Below are 21,445 nucleotides of genomic sequence, written 5' to 3'. Positions count from 1 at the left end.
AAAGGTACAAAAATTCAGAATACCTCTTTTCGGAAATGTACTTATTTTTAAGTTAAAAAAATCAAACCAGATCGGAAATTTTTACTGGATGGGCAACTCTACACTACTTGTGTAGTATCGAATTGGCCTGCCGGCAGCCAAACTAAATAAAAAATGTGGGCATGAAAAAAACACAACAAACAAGATAAGCTTGTAAATGTCTTAAAATTTATACAAAGTGAACCACACAATGCCTGCATATATTGTCAATTTATCTGCGTGAAAATTGAGTGTCTTTTGGCTGTCAGAGGGAAAATGTAATATCAAAGGTGAAATTGTTAACAAATATGCCAAATAATCGAGGATTAGTGTATTAAATACAAATAACCAGCACATTATGGGTCAGTCGGCGGGTAAAATCGGTAAGTTGAAGCAAACAAATTAAGCTTATTTGCATTATTTATTTTTAATTGTTTTTGCAATGTGTTTTGCCTTTTGCCGGCATCTGAGCCTAGCTAATTGTTGCAATTACCATCTTAATGACTTTAAATATAAATAAGAGGCTAAAAGTCCAAATATATGTGAAACTCTATTGGCCCAATTGGCAATATTAAAAGGCAGCCGCATTCCAATAAGGTTTGTGACCTTCCCCCATACACGCGCACCAAATCAGCTGTTACCCTTAGCGATGACACTTTAAAGCAGCGACAGTGCTGGCGATAGTATTTAAAAGTAATCATTACAAATCCGTTACATTTTGAAAGTGATTATAATTTAAATTGGTGTGTTGCGGCAACGCTTTTTATTAAACCTTGCATTTAGTGTTAATTATAATTATTGTGCATTAAAAATTGCAGTATAACTATAACTTCAGTAAATTATTCATAATCAAAATTACCTAGCATAATATAAATTAATTTCTTGTTTGATACATTATTCTTACGTGTACTATGAGCACACCACTTATCGACTTTTCAGTGTCGTAGCAGGATTTTTAATAGGGCTGATATTTAAAAGATTTATGTGGCTGTGTGGAAATAAAACCTAGTTATTTAACTCTACTCTAACTACAACCTACAATACAAATCGAAACTACAATTTATAAAGAAAAAAAAAATAGTTTGTGGAGCTGTCCAGCTGTCAGCTGTCCATTATGGGACTCAAACTGAAAATAAAATTATCAGGGACCGTAACTATAAGTTTTATTTTAAAAATCACGCTTTAATCATTATATCACGATTTTTACGATTTTCTTCACCGATAGTTATTATTTTTAATCAAAAAAATAAAACTCAAAAATAATGATTATAAATAATTTATATTTTGTTCGCTCAAAATAAAACTCAACAACAGTTTGTGGCTTCTGTGTTAAACTTTTCGACATGTGATTTATCATATGAAAGGTATTAAATAATAGATCAAGAATAATAAATAAAAAAATAGATTACGTTAATTATCACAAAAATCGTATTATCTTAAAAACCGTGGGTGAGGTGGTTTTTCGCGATTTTCGGGGGCTTAGGGGCGTGGTCTAAATTTAAAAACAAACTTAATCTGCGTGGGGTATATAGAATTCTGTGAGTGAAAGTTTGGCATCTCTATCTCTTATAATCTCTGAGATCCTTTTGTCCATACGGACGGACAGACAGACAGGCAGACGGACAGACACACATGGCTATATCGACTTGGCTATTGATGCTGATCAAGAATATATGTACTTTATAGGGTCGGAGGTGCCTTCTTCTTTTAGATGCCCTTTTACTTATTTTTTAAGTAACGGGTATAATAACTTTAATACCTTTTAATTGCGACTTACACAATTTTAAGCTGATCGAAATTAAATGAACTACTTACTTATTATACATATTAGTAACAATTCTCTCGCAAATCACCTGCACTATAAATAACTATTGCTCGCAGACAATCCTTATCCTTTTCAATGAGGACATCAAACCTTAAATCAGCTTAGATCTTCAGGAAGTCAAAATTTGAAGTGCTGAAGCAGGCAAAGGAGTGAAAAACTCTCACGCAGCTATGAAAACAGCTCAAATCAGGGATTTAGTCAATAGATGGGCGCGAACTTTGACGTAATGTAGGTAGGTTACAGGTGCAACAAAGAATCCTGTCCAGTTATTTCTTACCTGTTACCATTTTACATGGATTTTTGATTTCAATGCAGCTGGTAAACAATAAATTATTGAATTTATAGCAATGATTTCTTACAAAAAACAGTAAGAAACAAGGGAAACTAAGGTATAGAAGGATATGATGAAGGATAGTGGAAAACCCAATAAGTGAAAACGCAGGACGAACATTTGGCAGGACTCAGGTAAGAAAAACGCAGACATTGACCATGACCGAAACAATGCCAGAGACAATGGGCGGACGGAGGACACCAGGACCAGAACAAGGACAATACCAATAGTTCTCCCTCTCCGTATGACTTGCCAAATGCGCGATCCTTTAGGCCAGGCGCAGTTTTTCCAATATTTACCCAGTGTCGGGGAAAAAACAGCGATGAATTTCTAACGGATCCACTATATACATTCTGATCTCACATATGTTGATTATTTTGGCGGGTATTTCGGAAATGAGCAGGACGCGCCTGCGCCTGATATTTGATTAGCGTATGGATATGCGGATACGGATGAAAGGAAGGAAAGGAAGTGGCAGCATGCAAACCCAAAAACGCTAGATTTTGATCGGTTTTTCACCCTCAACGAGCTGCAACAACTGCTACAACTGCCGCTCGCAGGTATCCCGAACCGAAGGATCTTTTCTATATATAGACAGAATGTTTTCACATACACATACACGAGTATATACTCTCATATGTAGAGAAATGCCTGCTGGTGTCCTGTCTCAAGTGCTTGCATAATTTCTTTCATTCTTCCTTGTTCTCTTAAGTCGTCAGGATTAGTTTTTCTATATTTATATACAATCTACAGTTCTGTTCTTCGTTTCTTCAGTTCTCAGTTTGCATATGTCGTTCTCTAATTAAACAAGCCACGATGTAGAGAACCTTTCATGAATATTTGTTACAGTTCAGTTTTTGTGTTAATTTTATTGATCAGTTTTCATAGATAATGCCCCAGGAACAGCTGAAGTCTTGTCAATACGCTAACCCAGCTGCCATAGATAAGAATAATAAATATTTGATATCCCAACTTTGTATTAGTCGACTTTTCAACTTGATAAACTAAGTATATTTGTATTGCTTAAGCTGACATAATTAGTTAAATTAAAAAATCTTTATACATAGCATATCTATTGTCATTCTGTTATCTGGCAGCCAATTGAACCCAACCTTACCTATAATAAATATTCAATTGAAATTGATTTCCATTTGCAATATTTTGATAATTGATTTAATTAAGTTTTCATACTTGTCTATCAAGGTTAAGTCATAAATATTCCGCTCATTCTGATAAGCGTTGATATCTAGTTAATGGTGTAAAGCGTATAGTATTATATGATGACTCTTAATGCTTATGATAAAAAAAACTTTGTTATTGCTCATAATTTAACAATCTAATAAAGGGGAGCTGAAAGATAAATGATCAAATACTATATTAAAAAATAGATATTATAAAAGCGAAGCTTTTTTCTAAGCTTTGGCCTGAATCTACAAATAAAGAAATTGATCTATAAATTATAGATGATACAACACATATTTAATTGCAAAAATGACGCTTTCACTTACTATTATAATAAGCTTTTTATACTGCTTCGTTTTTAGCAAATGTTCTCATGCCTCGATCAAATAAAAACTGATTATCTTTAGCATTTAAAAAGCGATGATCTGATCATTGGGACACGTGATCTTTGTGGCTTTTTGGTTGATTGTGTGGACAACTGTTGTCGTTGTCTGGCGTGTCTCTATGATGCGAGCAGTCCTGATGAAGGATATAATAATTGCTTCGGCCAGGCGATGTCTGCTTTGGCGATGCTTTTGCTTACGGTTGACAGCAGATGCAACTGCCAGTCAGATCGGAAGGGATCAGGACGCCAATAGGACGGACGAAAAAGCATTTAAATTTTGATATTAAAGTGGAAATGCATATTCAGCATCCTGGCAGCAGGCGCGCGTCCGTCTAAATGTGAGGAAATACAGCTGCTGTCGCTGATCCTGGCAAAAAAAAGTATATAAATGTAAAAAGGACGTTGGCAAAACAGGAACCAGCATCGAGGAACCGTCGAGATGTAGTGCAAAAACCCGAAAACTACCCCTTAAACGAAATAAAGTCGCATCTGTGGTTGGTTGCATTTAAAGTTGGAAGACTGAAAGGTTGAAAGGGTTTTCAGGTTTTTCAGTTATTACCGGCCCTGACAATTCACTGTTTGTTTGCTTTTGCCAATTCCAGGTGTAAATTTTTCTGTTTTACTCTTTTATTCTCATATGCATATCGCATATCGAAGAATTGGGTACGGAGTCGGGTTCGAAAATTGGGATAGGATTGTGTATTGTGTCAATAGTTAAACACGTGGCGAACGTGCGCCAGTTGTCTGGGCTTAGGGTCGCTTGCTGATAAGTCTCCTCCAACTCCTACATACTCGATATTTATATACTTTAAAAATTCATATTTTGCCAGTTTCTTAGGTAAGGCGCCCCCAAATGGCAGCTGCCATCGTTGTCTGCCTGGGGGAGATAATTCTGTCGCTTGCTTCTGTTTGTAAAGTAGTTTATATTTAAATTTAGAATTCGTATATGTCCCCATTTGCGAAATTCCCTCTTTAGGGAGTCGCCTTGGCTCTCCCACGAACATTGCAAACATCTGCCGGCTGTATAAGGTTGCCTTCCCTTTACCTTCCTCTGATTCTGGCTCCGTTTCTGTCTCTGTCTCTGGCTCAGTGTCTGTCTCTGCCTTTGCCTGTACTTCTTCTATTGCCATTTGTCTTGGCCCTGACAATTGTCGCTCGGTTCATACGAATCGTTGGGTTCAAGGCTCTATTGTCTTCAGATGTCACATACATTGATGCCCTACCAGGCTAGGCCAAGATCAAATTCTATAGTCTCTAACCGTACCAATCCATGACTATTTAAATCAATGCCTGTAGAAAATTGCCTTAGACAAGCATTTAATGAAAATGCCAAACGAAAATATTTTTTCATTTGATGATCTCATACAAAAATATCTTCTTATTTTTACCCTCTATCCAAACCAGACTCTAGAAATAATCTTTTCCGTTTCTTATTTTTGTCCACTTTCTATATTTGTGCTAGATTTAAGTAAAAGTAACTTTTAGTCGAGCCCTCTCGTTTTATTTTGTTTTAACATAAAAAAGGGGTCTTCCATTTGTTGCGATACGAAGTATGCGAAAGCAATTCCATGAATCACAAATCGAGTATCCTTATCGAATGCATTACCAAATGAATTTATGGCTTATTCCACAATTGGAAAATAAGTGTTAAGATAAGAGATTTTTTATTTTACAATGCGGGGGTTCAGCAATAGCCGAAGTGTTTATCATCGACTCAATGGGGCTATTTCAGAAAAAGTCCCGTTTTAATAAAGAACAATTGCGAAATATGGCGAAATGAAAACTAATTTAATAACCTTCATCTGTATAATAGATTTCTTTCAGTGTGTTTTCACAAATCGCTTGATAGTGTTATGACAAATACTTTTAAAAACAACCGAACGATATGGCGGTATTAAATTGGTATTATCCGATAAAAATTGGAAACCGTAACTGAAACCGTAATACGGAAACAACGTGTAACGGTTAATATCGGTTTAATCCAACTCAAATTCAATTATGTTGTTTTTCATGTTTTTATGTAGTTTTTCAAAATCAATTTCACTTTTAACTTGATTTAACTAGAATATTAATCCCATTACATAGAACTTTTTAAAAAAAATTTTTTGTTTAAATCGAATACTTTTTAAATTTTTGTTTAAAAACAAAAATATGTTTTAAAATTTTGATAAAAAAAGATTTTTATAGTGAAGCCGATAATCGCTTCAGATTTAACATTAAAAAACAAAGTTTTTTTTAATTTTGTTTTTGTATTTATATTAAATTGCATTAAATACATAATTTGGAATTTGAAAGCAACCAAAACTAGTTTCAGAAACATTTGAGAACTGCTCTTGGGTTGTTAGAGGGATTTGCTTCTTCTGCTAATAAAACTGTTAAAACGATGGATCGTATACTTGTGTAGTACAGCTTTTCCCCCATTTGTATGTGAGTTCATAGCGCAAAACCATTAAAACAATTTACATACTTTCCCAGTTAATTTTTGCGTATTAACAGTCAACTAAAGCCGGCAGCTAACAGACCTTATATCGTCTCATGAAGCGAAAACAAAAAAGTGTCTTGAACTTTGCTGAACTATGGCCAAAAAGTGCCGTAAAACAGTTAGCAGTGTCTTAGTGCAAAGAGCAGCATTTTGGTCAAAATGCAAGCCTGGCCTAGAACAGCCGCCAACAACTCTAACAAAAAAAGAACAACAACAACAACTTTGCGGCGTTCAAGGTGCACCATGATCGAGCAATAGCAGCAACAACAACAGCAATGAGAAATTATAAGGGAGGTTCAATACACGCGAAAAGCAGGCACAAAAGCGAAACCATAGTAAATAAGAAACAGCTGCAAGCTGTGTTGCGTTGGTGTTGCCCGCTCCCTGCTGCCTGACTGCACTCTCTCACTCACTCTCTCTCAACACTCTCTTTTGCGGACATCCTCTCAGCTAGAGATGTGCGCTTCGCTTAGGCATCACGCACACAGCGTAAGGAATTAAAATACGAGCACGCATAACACGAACGCATTGAACGAAACGAAGTAGTTTTGCGGCTGCTCGTGACACGAACTCATCACCCCTCAGCTGCTGGCGCTCGCAAGTCAGTCGGGTGTTTTTCTTTGCTGTTGCCGCTGCGAAGAAGTTTCAGTTATAAAATTGACGTCGAAGTGTTTGGTTCGCAGCTCGCTCGCTCGTTCGTTCCGTTGTTCGTTCGCCTCTTCGTCGTTTGTTCTTTCCCGTTCGCGTTGTGTTTGTACCGTTGCAGGGCAAACAAAAAAAAATACAACACATTAAAAATAGCCAAAATGTATTAACAACAAACTCTATTTATGCCAAAAATTTGCAGGCGCGTTGTAAATTATTTGCAAAGTTTTTAAATACGCTCTCGTGAAGCGTTTCGTTTGTCCGTTAATTTTAAAAAAGTCAGTGTTAGAAAACTAATTATAATGGGTCTATCGGATATACCAGCCAACTACATGCAACAGTCCAACCATATGCTGCACCAACAACATCATCAGCAGCAACAGCAACATCATCATCAGCAGCAGCATCTTCATAATCACAATGTTGCGGCAGCTGCAGCGGCTCATGTTCTGGCCATGGAGAACAGCGAGCTTATGATGAGTCCCAAGGACAAAATGTCTAGCAAAAAGAAAATGCACTTGCTAAAGAAGATCAAGAAACGCTTTGGACTCGGTTAGTACAAGAAAAATCAAAAATTACAATAATCCAATTACACAGTAATTACAGCGTGCGAAAATTCAACTTGAACTACATAAATTATTCATGTCAAAATTTAAGAAAAGAAAAAAAAAATAAACGTAAAGCTACTTGAATTAATTTTGCATATTTTGAAAATGATTCCCACATATTATTAACTCGACTCGACGTTCAGTTCTCAGTCTTCAGTTGTGTTAATTAATGCGGCAAAGATAAATAAATACATTAAAGCGTAAAACAACAACAATAACAACAAACAGTTGCGACTTTATGAATACATTAGCGTTTTTTGCTGTTGTCTTTGTCTTAAAATGAAAGATCAGCCGTAAACGCAAAAAAAACCTCTTGAGATTGTTTAAATAAAAGTGTTTGGGCGAGGTTAAAATGATTTTTACAGGGGATTATAAACGTTGAATTGTTATAGTTATTCCAGTATTTTAAGGAACTTTGTTTACAAACGCTTCCACGAATTTTAAAACAGTTCTTTAACTACTTAAAACTAACCGGAAGTGTGTGTTGATCTTTTCGGATTTGGGAACACTGAAATTACATATTGCCAAGTCCAAAACGTTCAAATTAACCAAACCTCAAGTTATTTATTTATACATACCACACAATCATCCAGACATAACACACACGGTGTTTATCATAACGATTACTTTTTATACCCTGAGCCCATTGAAAATGGGCAAAAAAGGGTATAATGTGTTTGGCAGAATGTATGTAACAGGCAGAAGGAAGGGTGGCAGACCCCATAAAGTATATATATTCTTGATCAGGATCAACAGCCGAGTCGATCTAGCCCTGTCCGTCTGTCTGTCCGTCTGTCCGTCTGTCCGTCTGTCCGTCTGTTTGAACGCGTCGATCTCAGAGACTGTAAGTGCTAGAGACTTCAAATTTGGAATGCAGGTTTGTGAATACCATACGCAGGTCAAGTTTGTTTCAATTTTGATGCCACGCCCCTTCGCCCACAAATTGAAAAAAAAACGATTTACAGGCGCAATTTTGACATAGCACTCTAACTGAACAATCAGTTGAGAAGTATGCGTATTAAACGACCCTGAAAATTTCAAAGCGATTGACCCATAAATAAAGAAGTTATTTCGAATTTAGATTTAGTTGAATAATTACATTTGGATGGCAAATCAAACGTGCGAGCGAGACAGCATGTTCACGTTTGTATGCAAGGCGCGCACAAACACAGTAAGAAGTAGTACCAATTTTCTTTTGGGCTTCGATTTCAAGTACTATATGACCTAGAGACTTCAAATTTGTTATGTAGGTTCCTGGATACCATACGCAGGTCAAGTTTGTTTCCAATTTTAGGTGCCACGCCCCTTCGCCCAAATTGCACAAAACGATTTACAGGCGCAATTTTTGACATAGCACTCCTAACTGAACAATCAGTTGAGAAGTATGCGTATTAAACGACCCTGAAAATTTCAAAGCGATTGACCCATAAATAAAGAAGTTATTTCGAATTTAGATTTAGTTGAATAATTACATTTGGATGGCAAATCAAACGTGCGAGCGAGACAGCATGTTCACGTTTGTATGCAAGGCGCGCACAAAGACAGAACGAATTAGTACCAATTTTTTTTTGGTACCAAATAAGAATTAAGCGATAAGCAAAAATATTATCGATATCATGTAATGAAAATGTTAATGTATAATTTATGTATATACAAATATACAATTTGATTAAAATATAATTGTGTTAATATATAAATATGTATTTTTGCATGGCAAAAATCAGCAGAAGCTGATAGCTATGTATGTATGAAATTGCATGAGAGAAATAGCGATCATTATGCAGCACTACTCTTGCATCTTTGCCGAGCACTGAAAGCTGCAAAATAATAATTTTAGTTATTAATATTTTCGATTCCTTACACATATATATAATAAGTATCTGCTTATTAGCGTTGTAAAAAAAAACTTAGCATTATCCGCTTTAAGAATCTCATAAAATTAGACATTGCCTTTTATTTCAAATTTCGCGCGCACTGCAGCAGCCTTTGGCAGGCTTGAATTTGTTGCGTAAGAGGGAGAGTGAGAGAGGAAAATTGGTGCTGCCAGATTGCAGGCTGAGCAAAGTTGTAGTTTGTGGCTACTCTTGACACACGCTACATCGATTGCAAGCGATTACGATTACGACTTGCGATTTACCAATTTATCAATTTCTAATTAATTTTAAACAAGTTTATTATATTAAAGTTTATTATATTAAACTTATTTAAAATTAATTAGAAATTGATAAATTGGTAAATCGCAAGTCGTAATCGTAATCGAGTGATGTATTAGTTCAGTGAGGCATTAATAACGTAGTCTGCAGTGATAAGCACAGTGACTTCAGAAAACCGAAAGTTGTTCATAGTTTCGCGTGTGTAATTTTTGATACCCTGAGCCAATTGAAAATGGGCAACAATCAACTTTTATAAAAGAGTACATGGGCTCAGGGTATCCTACTGTCGAGCGTGCTCGACTGTAGCCGCACCTCACCGCGAGCGAAGCGAGCCGGGGGTAGGCGAGCGAAGCGAGCAGGGGGCGGAGCCCCCTTGTTTGGCTTGAACTCTTTCGTTTTTTGTTTTGATTGCATCCAGCTGGAAAAGCCTCTCTCATTCTCGCTCTGACTCTTTTGCTCTCTTGCATTCTACAGGCGAAGGTAAAACCAAACAAAAAATAAACAGCAAAAACTTAAAAATAAAACCTTACCAAGCCCAATCCAATGACGCATACATTACTGCCTGCCCCTCCTCGGGGCAACAGCGCCCCCGCAGAAGCCCCATAAAGTCTGGCCAAATGCCCCATTCAGCAGTTGATCTTGTCTTCGTCGTTGCTGTTGTTGTTGTTCGGATTTGTACGCGAAGCGCCGTTGCCGCCGTCGGCAAAGCAAAGCAAAACAGACAAGAAAAAAAAGCAGGCAGAAGACAAGCTTCAAAAGCCAACAACAACAGATAGAGAGAGAGAGAGAGATAGTCGGGCAGAGGAGTTTAACTGAAGTTGTGCAGTGTGCTTTCCCCCCTTCCATTCCAATGCCTATTCCCATTCCCAATTCCATTCCATTCCATTTTACTTTGTACGTGTGCGGCGTTTGTGCTGCGTATCGGTAATCAATGAAATTACATTGTTTTTGTAGTTTGTTGTTGTTGTTGTTGACTGGAATCAGCTGCTTTAGCCTTTGTTTTTTTTTCTATTATATTTTGTGTAGTTGTTTGGTTGTTGTTGTCATGTCTTCTTCGCCTTGTTGTTGTTGTTGCTGCTGTTGCCTGTTGGCATGCAGACATCGGTCGCTTTGGCTTTGGCTAAAGTTTATCGGCTTTTACTTGAGCTTCTCACGGTTTACTTTTTGAGCTTCGTCGCAACGCTTCGTTTCAGTTGAAGCTTCTCTCAAATTTCAAATGCATTATGCGGGCTTCAGTTTTCTGGACTCTTTCGATTGTTACGCGCAGACAAATATTTGCTCAGTGCAAATAAACGACACAAAACAGAGCTTCTCAACACTCCCCCATAGATTTAGTATGTGTGTGTGTGTATGTGTGTGCGATAAATAAAACCGCAAAACTTTCTGTTGCTCATGATGTTTCGTTCGCTCTTGGTTTTGCCTATGAGCTCATGAGAGAGCATTGGGTTTGCCGAATGCGTCATCCTTGAAAGCTTTCTGTCGCTCTGTGTACAAGTGTGTATGATCTAGTATAAATGTTATTTCTATATGTATAAATACTATTTATAATTGTGGTCAAGCTGATAGCGATAGTTATTTTTTTGCTTTGTTTTTTTTTTATTGATAAGCGTCTGGTGAAAATCTTTAAAGTTTAAACTACTTTTAATACAATAGTTTGGCAGAAGAAGCTTCAATGTAAGCTTAAAGTCGAGTTTAAGGGTGATAAAGCTTTCAAACTATGAGATCTTTTCACTCGATCATTCTCAAGTTTGTTTTCGAATATTGAAGGTAGTATTTTAAACTATTTTCGACACAAAAGTTGTCCCAAATAATCTTTCTTATAAGCTTTAAGCTATGTTTAAGGGTGGTAAAGCTGTAATACTTTTACTTCTACTCACTCGATCATTCTCAAGTTTTTTCGGATGCGCTTTTGTTGTATGCCATCAATTTTATCAGAGTTATCATAGCGACCTACATTTGTCTCATGTTTTTTTCTCTGTGTTTATCAGTTAATGAACCAGGTTGACAGCTGAGCACGTGCAATGCTAGCCAGGTCTACAAAAAAAACACGACAACAACAAAAAGAGTAATATTAATAGTTTGCCAGGCGAATAGATAATACTAGTGCACCCCACAGATACCAGATAAAATGCTGTGCGCCTTGCTGCGACTTGGGTGTCGCAAGAACAGCTGTAAAACAAAAGGCAGGTAGCAACAGGTAAGGCTAAGATGCGGGTCGAAGCCAATACAGCTGCCTCTGACTCTCTAGGCACTTGGCAATTAAGTTCAGAGTAACTGACGCAAAGGTGCCCAGAATCCAAAGGCATCTCGGGCCAATTATGTACGCCCAGTCGGCCGCCTGAGCTGATAAATCAACGCTAGAATTGTTTCTACTACCTACGGGTCGAAATAAATACATGTGTACATATGTATCTCAAACAATTCCCAAAAAAAATTCAGCTGTTCATCGATCGGGTTTCTTGTCGGTCTGTTCTTGTTTCTCAGCCATGTTTTTGGAGGCCTCTCGGCGCTGCTGCGTTAACATTAAAATAAAGCTTAGCTATCCATTAATACATATGCACCTATATATCTATATATATATATATCTTTTTTTGGGCCAAACTGGATTTGTTTTTGCCTATGCCGCAAAAGAAACAATTTTGCCGCAGCTGTTTGTTAATGTTATTCAAAAATGTCAAACGCTTGTCCAAAAATATATGCAAAATTTACAAGATTATTAATGTCTATTAATTTGGAAATTTAGCGCAGCTGTTTTATCAATAAAGGAGACAAAAGAATGCGAAATGAGAAGATTTGGACTAAGTTCAATTTAAGTTACGCTTCTTCTTCATTTTAGAAAAGAAAACAATTTCGATGCAATAAATACGCGAGAAAACAATAACATGCCACTTGAATTATCTACTTAAATGCATTGTTATAATGTTATAATGATGTGTAAGCTCTTCAGCTGCCTCTCTACCGTCTATTATACTCGTGCTTATGCCTCTTCTTCTGCTTCTTCTTGCCCTGCTACTACCCATAATGTTGTCTACGAGTGTAATTCAACTCAACGCTCGAGTGATTTAATTACACAAAGAGGAAGAAGATGATGATAAGGCGATGAAGGGGGAAGACGGGTATGATGGCTGTGCAGTCAAGTGCGCCGACTTCTCTCGCTATTCACATGTGTGTGAGGAAATGCAATACATAGACAAGCTGTGTTGTTGTAGAGCCCTTTTGTAATAGCAACAATTGCAACGCTTCGATAAACAACACTGTCTATATGCAGCGAGACAAAACGGAAGAAAGCCAAGTCGCCATCTTATCTTTATTTATAAGTATATACTAAACATACATATATATATATTGTATATACTTCATCCAATCGGTTTACGTAGTACCTTCACTCTGCTCGCTATTTTGAGCTCAAAATGCTCTCGCTTCTTCTTTCTTGGCTGGGGTCGCATGCTTCAACGCACATATGGGCCTCTATGAGTTCCCTCAACACTCCTACACTCCATACATGGCGAGAGGGGAACAGCGATGGAACTTGTAAAAATAACCATGTAAATTTGATTTGGCCACCCTAACGTCAGCTAATTATGTACATATATGGAGGACTACAAGTAGCTACAAATCTGTGTGTGTGATAGATGAGAAAATATTACGACTTCGGGGAGTCATTGAACCCAAAGGGTGCGATCAATATTTATTAGGTGAACACTTCAAGGGCTGCCACCCCATCAACTAAAATTACAGGGCTGTTACTTAACAGTAAATGCCTGCATGATTGAGTTCCAAGAAGTTCAATTGAACGCTTGATAAACTTGAATGTACCTTAAGTTGTTGACAAGTTCAATATACTTATAAAAACCATGTTATGAATGAGTTTCACAAAAGCTCATATTCACACTAATGCAAGTGTTAGTTTCATACAAGATCTCGAATTCATTACAACTCAGTAGAATTTAAGCTCAAATTCATTCATTCATTTGGAGTTGATTTCTGTTACTTAACAGTCATTCACACTGTCAACGCAACTAGTGTAAATACTTACATGTGTAATGCATCCCTGCTAATGTCATCAGATTTCGCTTAATCGCATGAAAAAATTGTACTGTCCCCACAGCAGCAGCGGCAGAGGCAGAGGCAGCGCAGCGACAGCAGACAACAAAAACAACAAGTTTCAATAGTTTTGACCTCTCGACGGCCCTCGGCTATAGAGTCGGCCGTTTGTTGTGCAATTATTTCTTCTTTTTTCCAGTATTATTTTATTTGCCCATTTCTTTTATCGTTGTTGTTGTTGTGCTTTTACTCGTTTAGCTAACTGCTTCTAAAGTTGCATTGTGTCAAACGACAGACAGTGTATGTGTGTGTGTGTTTGTGTGTGTGTGAGTACATATGTGCAATTGGCTGATGCTTTTGCGGTTTCCGCTGCTGCAGGGCGGAAGCGGTTTTGCATGCACTGAAACAAAGCAGCAGAAAAAAAGAGAAGAAGAAGAGAACAGAAACAGAAACAGCAACAAGTTGCTCTGTATCACTCTCTCTCTCTCTCCCTCGCTCTTCTGCTTAGAAAGTTTTACATTTTGGGTTAACATTAGCTTCTTGCCTACGCACCGGTCTTTCTCTCTCTCTGTCTCGCTCTGAGGTTATAGGTCACGTGCCGTCGTAACATTTGTTATTGTTGCCCACGTGCAGCACAAGTTGAACCGAACGTGTGGCAACAATTAAAGCGAAGGCCTCTTAATTATGCCGGAAATGCTTGACAATTAAAAGAGGCGAAGCGGCGGAGGCGGTAGACATACTGATAGACAGCACTGTGCATAGATCGATTACAAAGTGTATCAATTGGTCAGCCCACGTTGCCACTGCGGTCAACTCATTGACAGTTGAGTTGAGTGGGTGACTCCCTCTCCCTCTCTCTCTCTCTCTCCCTCTACCTAACTAGAGCTTTCGTTTAAAGCATAAGCTTAAGCTTCAACTCACAGGCTTGTTCAAAGCAAAAAAGCCCACATATTAACTCTCATTTTAAACCTACACACACTTTATTAGAGGGAAATTAGTTAGTTGCAATACAACAAAAACTAGAAAAACAACAACAAATGCGTGGGCCGTGGGCATAACTTAATTTTGTGGGCAGACTTGTCTCGCCCGCTGCTTGTGGCGTTGCCACTTGTCAGGTAAACTCTCACACCCATAAAAGTGACACTTACACAATAAACTCTTCGACGCAAATATGCTAAATTCTTGGGAACGCGACAAATCAACGTTAATTAATGTTAATTAATTGCCCACAATGGCGCCAATCAACATTTAACAAATCTGTGTAATGTGTAAAAAATTGTGACAAAGAAAAAGCGTTGAAAAAAGCTGCGTTTAAAGTTATGTACTTCTTTAGCATTTCTTTCAATCTCAATGATTTTAAAACAAGACAATCCTATCATCTTACTCCTAGCATTTTTTGATCCCCATTACTAAAAATAATTGTTATTTTCTTTGTTTTGAAATAAAATTTCCTAAATATTTCAACGAGCAGTTCAATCCTATTATCTTGTATCCCTTAACTTTTTGTCGAAGCTTTCTAACCTCATTACTAGAAATAATTGTGATTTTCTTTGATTTCCAGCATAGATTGTAAAAGCATTTTAATGTTTTCAATGCCCAGGTTGCTTGAAATTTCCCAAATGTTTTACTACGATCAGTTTATGGTCTCAGCGTTATGTGATCTTCATCGTTAGCCAACTTAACAATGGACGAAATGACCAATTTGATTGCCACTACCGACAGTTTTATGACACCTGCATGATTTTCACATCTTTTTTCTTTTACTTCTCTTTTCTGCTATAGTCCCAATTTGATTTTCTGTGTGTTTCCACCCGCTAGAGGCAGCTGCAATATTAAAGTTTACTCATCGCTGTAGTTGTTGCAGTTGCAGTTTGCAATTATTGTAGCTTGTTACAGGTTTTTTTTTGGCCATCCACTTTATATATCTCTCTATATATACAAATTTGGAGTCGTGGGAATTTTGTTGTTGTTGTATTTGATTTTTTCGCTCACGGCCAGCGTGGGAAATGTTTGCTGTAGACGCGTCTTTGAAGCAAACGGTAAATCAGGTTTTTCCTTCAACCAAAATGTACGAAAATACGAAAATTTGCCTGCTGATCGTTTGGCAGATCGTTCGTTTTCTTTGGTTCGGTTCGGCTTGCAGATCAGCCCTCAGTCCCGGGACACGTTTGTCGATGATGTTGCATGTCGGCAAACTCCAAAAAGCGTGAACTCCAATTTTATGACCGAAACTTATGTACAGTGCCTTAGTGCCGATTGTAATGCAATGTATTGATTGGGCCAATTTGTGTCTTAACTATGATAATAACTGATCATGAAAACTATCGAGCTAATTGAAATTAAGGAAAATTACATAAAATAAGGTATAAGGTATATCCCAGAGCTTAATATGCAACAATCTTAAATTGATACATGTGAAATCATTTGTTTTTTTAACTTTTTTTTTTAAAATTAACGGTCGAAGATCATTAGCAATCTTCATTACATATCTAGTCATGATCCATATGTTTCTATATCTATATCATATTTGAAGATATTTGTCCACTTTTAATCGCTACAATTGATATTTCCTCTCTAATTCTTACACTCGAGGATCATCAATGATCATTTTCCAACAATTCCAAACCCCTTTTCAATGAAAACTCTCCCTCATTGTTGTACTTATTATATCTGTTGTAGTCGTAGTTTGTTGTGTGTATTAACCCTGCTGTTGATCAAGCTAATTAATTGACCATGTTCAACTCACAAGCTAATTGAAATGATCGTCGCGTAGCGCGTTAACCGTTTGATTTAAGCGTTGGGAAAGAGAAGAAAACACACGCATGATATTACGAGTATTTCATTCATGCCGATGGCGATGTCGATGTCTGCTGTAATTCATTGACGACGTCTGGACAACTATTGAGGTCTGTGTCTGGGCAAAAAGTAGGCGTCGTCACCGTCGCCGCCGCCGTCAGGCGACAACATCCTGCAGCTAATAAGCCCAGTGCACACGAGAGAAGGGGGAAGTGGAGAGGAGTAAAATGTGGAGCCGCGAAAAACGTGATTTCCGACTTCCTCGTTGCGGGCATTTCATAAATATTGATGTGTGTTGCATTCTACAAACCACAATAAATATGCTCGTAGTATAAAATTGACCATCTTCTCTTGCCGCATTGTCGCTTGTCTCTTTTGTAGGCCGATCTCTAATGGGAGCTACCGGAAGCAAAGCTGCTGCTGCTGCTGCTGCTCCGCTTCCTTTTTGGCCCAGACTTCCTGGATGGGCCGGAAGCGCACTTAGCATATGATTTTGCTTTTGGTTCTTGAATTGCAGCCATACAGAGATTTTCATATGCAGCGCTCTTTTTCTCTCCCTTTCTCTTAGTCCCTTGTCTGTTCAATCTTTCTATATCTTGGCTGGGGCACTGAACGCATTGAATTTCAACCCCTAAGCCTGAGTCTTGCAACTCCAAAGATACTTAGCTCTTGTCCCTGTCCCTTGTAGCGTCATTCCAATTTTCTTTTCGAAATTTGAACAGCTGCCGCATTTTTTTTTTTTTTTTGTTGTGCGTTGCCTTGTATATTGTTTCGCTTGCAACCCCTGTTGATCGTTGAACTACCCTTACGTCTAGCTCTTAAGGGTTGTTTTACCTGTCGCTTCATTTATTCTCTCTCTGTTTCTCTGTTTCTGTCTCGATGCGCAGCTGCCTCAAAAGGCAACGCCTTGGCAAGGGGCAAGGGGCAAAGGCAGAGGCAGCTGCCACATGCCGCATGCGAAAGAAATTACAACAACGACGATCCTTAAGACGACCGCCTGTTGTGAGACGCCTGCCACGCGCCGCATATCAACATGGTAATCAACTTGGCTCGTCTGTCCGTCCGTCTTCTGTCTTCTGTCTTATTCTCCTGCTGTCGCAGTTTCTGTTTGATCGTCGTCTGCCACATTTTGCAACTGTTGGCATGCCGCCGCCAGAGTCACTGCCACAGTTGCAACACATTCCATATGCCCCAAAAAAACCTGTATTAATTATAATCGATGGAAGATGCTCTGTGGTAATTGTCCGACAGCTGCTACCTTAAAAGGTCACTTACAAAGGCGCAATAATCATTGTAATTAACATTAAACTTATTCGATTTTCCATTTAAATAAATGAAAATTGGTTGCTGCTCCTTTTGTTTCAACATTCCATAGAAAAACATCGCTCGAATAGATTGTGTTACACATGGTTGAGTCAAATGTAGTTCCTCAAGCAGGTAGAGATATATTCCATCTAACCATGTGCTACTTCTCGAGTTACAACAGAAGCCCAAGCCATGTCCAAGTGCCAGCCAAGTCCATTAACCCTTCTTAAATACGAAACCCCACCGAAAAAATGTTACTTTCGAACAGCACGTGACTTTGATGGCCAGATTATTGAACTCTTTGTAAAGATTTGCTGAAGAGAATTGATCAACGAGCGTTCGATATGTCTGAAAAAATATATTACAGCTGTTGCTATCGTAATTCCTGGAACAATTCAAGTGTTAAGGACAAAGAGTTCCAAGGAAGACAGAGCATTTTGAAAGGAAATGTGAGCAAATGTTTAAGAAAAGAATTGCAAGGGAATTTACGAGACTTAAGACTAAAGTAAAGAAAACACTATACTGATTAAATGAGATTATGTTAAGTTTGGAGCCTAAATTCTCAAATGAAATGATTTTAAAATTACTTTTGTAATGGATTGCAGATTCTTTCTGCATGTAAAAATTCCTATTGCTTCTATTGTTTCTTCATCTCTTATTATTTCGATACTAATTTCAATTTCACTCTCATGTGTATTTACAGTTCGCCGTTCTCCTTCCTCCTGCCCGGGTCCCAACAATCTGCCGCCATTGCAGTTCCATCAGGTGCATGGGGACAATATAAGGATTTCTCGGGATGGAACGCTGGCACGTCGCTTTGAGAGCTTTTGCCGTGCGATCACCTTCTCGGCGCGTCCAGTGAGGATCAATGAAAGGATATGCGTTAAGTTTGCCGAGATCTCGAACAATTGGAATGGAGGAATACGCTTCGGTTTCACCAGCAACGATCCGGCAACGCTGGAGGGAGCATTGCCCAAATATGCCTGTCCGGATCTGACCAATCGTCCTGGTTTCTGGGCAAAAGCATTGCATGAACAATACTGCGAAAAGGACAACATATTGTATTACTATGTGAACAATGCCGGCGATGTCATCTATGGCATTAACAATGAGGAGAAGGGCGTCATTTTGTCGGGCATCGATACACGTGCCTTGCTCTGGACTGTGATCGACATCTATGGCAATTGCACGGGCATTGAGTTCTTGGATGCACGCATTTATATGTACCAACAGCAGCAGCAGCAACAGTTGCCGCTGCAGCAGCTGTCCCAACAGTTGCAGCAACAACAACAACCGCTGCAACAACAACAACAACAGCAGCAGCAGCTGCCGCAACAACAACTCTCAGCTCATCATCCGCTGCAGCAATCGCGTCGTTCGTTGCCAGGAGGCGGCGGCGTCATTGTGGATCATGAACTGGAACGTCATGTGATGCCATCGCTGCAATCTCTGCACCTAGCTGGCACTGTAGCTGGAGCAGCTGGAATTGCGGAACACGATCTGGCCAATGGTTTGCCCCCCTTGCGTTACAATGCCAATGGACGTCTGATTCCCGTGCCCTTCCACATCACCAAGGGACGGAATGTGCGACTCTCCCACGATCGTTTTGTTGCCTCACGCACCGAGTCGGACTTTTGCCAGGGTTACGTGTTTACGGCCCGTCCCATTCGCATTGGGGAGAAGCTGATTGTCCAGGTGCTCAAGACGGAGCAGATGTATGTGGGCGCCTTGGCGCTGGGACTTACCTCGTGCAATCCGGCTGTGTTGCAGCCAAATGATCTACCCAATGATTCGGACTTCCTCTTGGATCGTCCTGAATATTGGGTGGTCAGCAAGGATATTGCAGCGGCGCCGCAGCGGGGTGATGAGATTGCCTTCTTTGTGGCACCGAACGGTGAAGTGAGCATCAGCAAGAACAATGGACCAGCTGTTGTGGTCATGCATGTGGATCAATCGCTGCAACTCTGGGCATTCCTCGATGTCTACGGCTCGACGCAATCGTTGCGCATGTTCCGCCAACAGTTGCCCAACATGGTCGCCTATCCCTCCCAGCCGCAGATAAGCGCTGGATCAGCTGTGGCTAATGCCACTTCTGCCAATGGCTCTCGCATCCTACCAATGGCCGAATCTCTAAACAGTTTGAATGCTGGCCAATTGCTGGGAGCAGCCAAAATGCAGCTGAATGTAACGCAATCGAATAGCACATTAGCCTCGGCCACAAATGGAACTGGCAGTCGCATGATCAGCATGCCCTCCAATGGTGACATCCTCCAGATTCAACCGAACGGTGGCGGCACAGTGCTTGTCGTAAATCTGCCACCAGCCAACAGTTCCCATGATCTCAATGGCCAGCTGACCGCCGCAACGGCAGCGACTGTCACCAGCAGCGGCATCCTCGCCGGCGCCTGTTCCAGCGGCACTCTGATCAGCACCACCAGCAGTCAGCAATATATTGAGGTGAGTTCACTGATTAATTTGAAACTAGCGATATATTGTGCGAATTGCAAACATTGCTCTAAAAATTACAAATCCAAAAAAAAACCAAGAACATAATTTGTTGAAACCAAATTAATGATGTAGTAAAAGAAACACTACGACATAAAAACTAGGAATCAAGAACTCTTAAATTTAATTTTAAACAACTTTTAAAGTACACCATAAAAAAACCAAAAATCGAATTCACTCATATTAAAATTAAAAAAAATAAAATTTTTTTTTTCAAATTAGAATTAACCTTTTTATAACATTGTGCGAAATCTTTTTATCGTTTTGGTTTTTTTTTTTAAATACAATACAACTTATACTCAGTTAATTTAAAAAAAAGTATTTCTGGAACTTAGACTACAGCTTTAACAGTACTTAGAAAAACCGCAAAAGTCGATATAAAAACATTTGCTTTTCAATTTTTGCCTTTCCATTTATTTAGCTAATTTGTTGTTTCCATAATAATTATATTTTTTTTTAACTTAAATAACCTAATTTCGTATTTCTAATTACAAATTTGGTATTTTCGTTTGCTTATAATACACAACATGTTTATTGCTAAATGTAACATTTAATTAATCAATTGTTCTTCTTTTTCTTACAGCCCATTGCCCAGAGTACGAGCACCTTGAATGGCAGTAAATGGAAGGATAGTCTCAGTGACCAGCAGAGCACAGACTCGAGTGCCGAGTGCACCATTTGCTATGAGAATCCCATCGACTCCGTGCTCTATATGTGTGGACACATGTGCATGTGCTACGATTGTGCTATCGAGCAATGGCGTGGAGTTGGCGGTGGGCAATGTCCACTCTGTCGGGCGGTCATTCGTGACGTCATACGCACCTACACGACGTAGACAAAGAAGGACGTGCTCCAATGTAAATGCATTTTCTTGAAAGGATGCAGCAGTTAACAAACTTTCAACTCGCAATCGAATTAAGCAATGAGAAAGAGAATGAGAATGATACTGAGATTTTTTGTAAGAAGCGCGCAAAGAAATATCACAGTGTAGTAGTATTAGCAACTTGTTTTGTTAGCAAAACCAACCTGAAGACAATTAACTGATAGTTGATATCAATATTTTTGCAACTAACTGGAAAGCAAAAAAAAAAAAAAAAACTAAAACTAAAAACAAAAAACAAAACAAAGAAGACACACTTTGACTTTAACTATAGGAATATTATATA

General features: G+C 38.7%; 1 protein-coding gene across 2 annotated transcripts; it reads left to right on the top strand.

The window, feature by feature from the left end:
• Positions 1 to 122: 122 nt before the first annotated feature.
• LOC117790669 (protein neuralized) lies at positions 123 to 21,377 on the top strand. Of its 2 annotated transcripts, none has more exons than XM_034630176.1 (3): positions 123 to 401; positions 18,478 to 20,231; positions 20,863 to 21,377. In XM_034630176.1, exons 1-3 carry the CDS (start codon positions 377 to 379, stop codon positions 21,112 to 21,114), a joined length of 2,031 nt encoding a protein of 676 aa, XP_034486067.1. In that variant the 5' UTR covers positions 123 to 376; the 3' UTR covers positions 21,115 to 21,377. The 2 variants fall into 2 exon arrangements, with proteins under 2 accessions (XP_034486067.1, XP_034486066.1); XM_034630175.1 differs by lacking the exon at positions 123 to 401 and adding an exon at positions 6,874 to 7,420.
• The last annotated feature ends 68 nt before the right edge of the window (positions 21,378 to 21,445 follow it).

Source organism: Drosophila innubila, assembly GCF_004354385.1.
Source record: "Drosophila innubila isolate TH190305 chromosome 3R unlocalized genomic scaffold, UK_Dinn_1.0 2_E_3R, whole genome shotgun sequence".
NCBI lineage: Eukaryota > Metazoa > Arthropoda > Insecta > Diptera > Drosophilidae > Drosophila > Drosophila innubila.
This window is presented reverse-complemented; position numbering and strand designations above follow the sequence as displayed.

What these genes read in the sequence shown, in the direction of transcription:
- LOC117790669 (XM_034630175.1), top strand. Translation starts at nt 7,171, where the DNA reads ATGGGTCTATCGGATATACCAGCCAACTACATGCAACAGTCCAACCAT. An exon ending in CAAGAAACGCTTTGGACTCG is followed by an intron (nt 7,421 to 18,477) that starts GTTAGTACAAGA and finishes GTGTATTTACAG; the next exon opens with TTCGCCGTTCTCCTTCCTCC. An exon ending in GCAGTCAGCAATATATTGAG is followed by an intron (nt 20,232 to 20,862) that starts GTGAGTTCACTG and finishes TTTTTCTTACAG; the next exon opens with CCCATTGCCCAGAGTACGAG.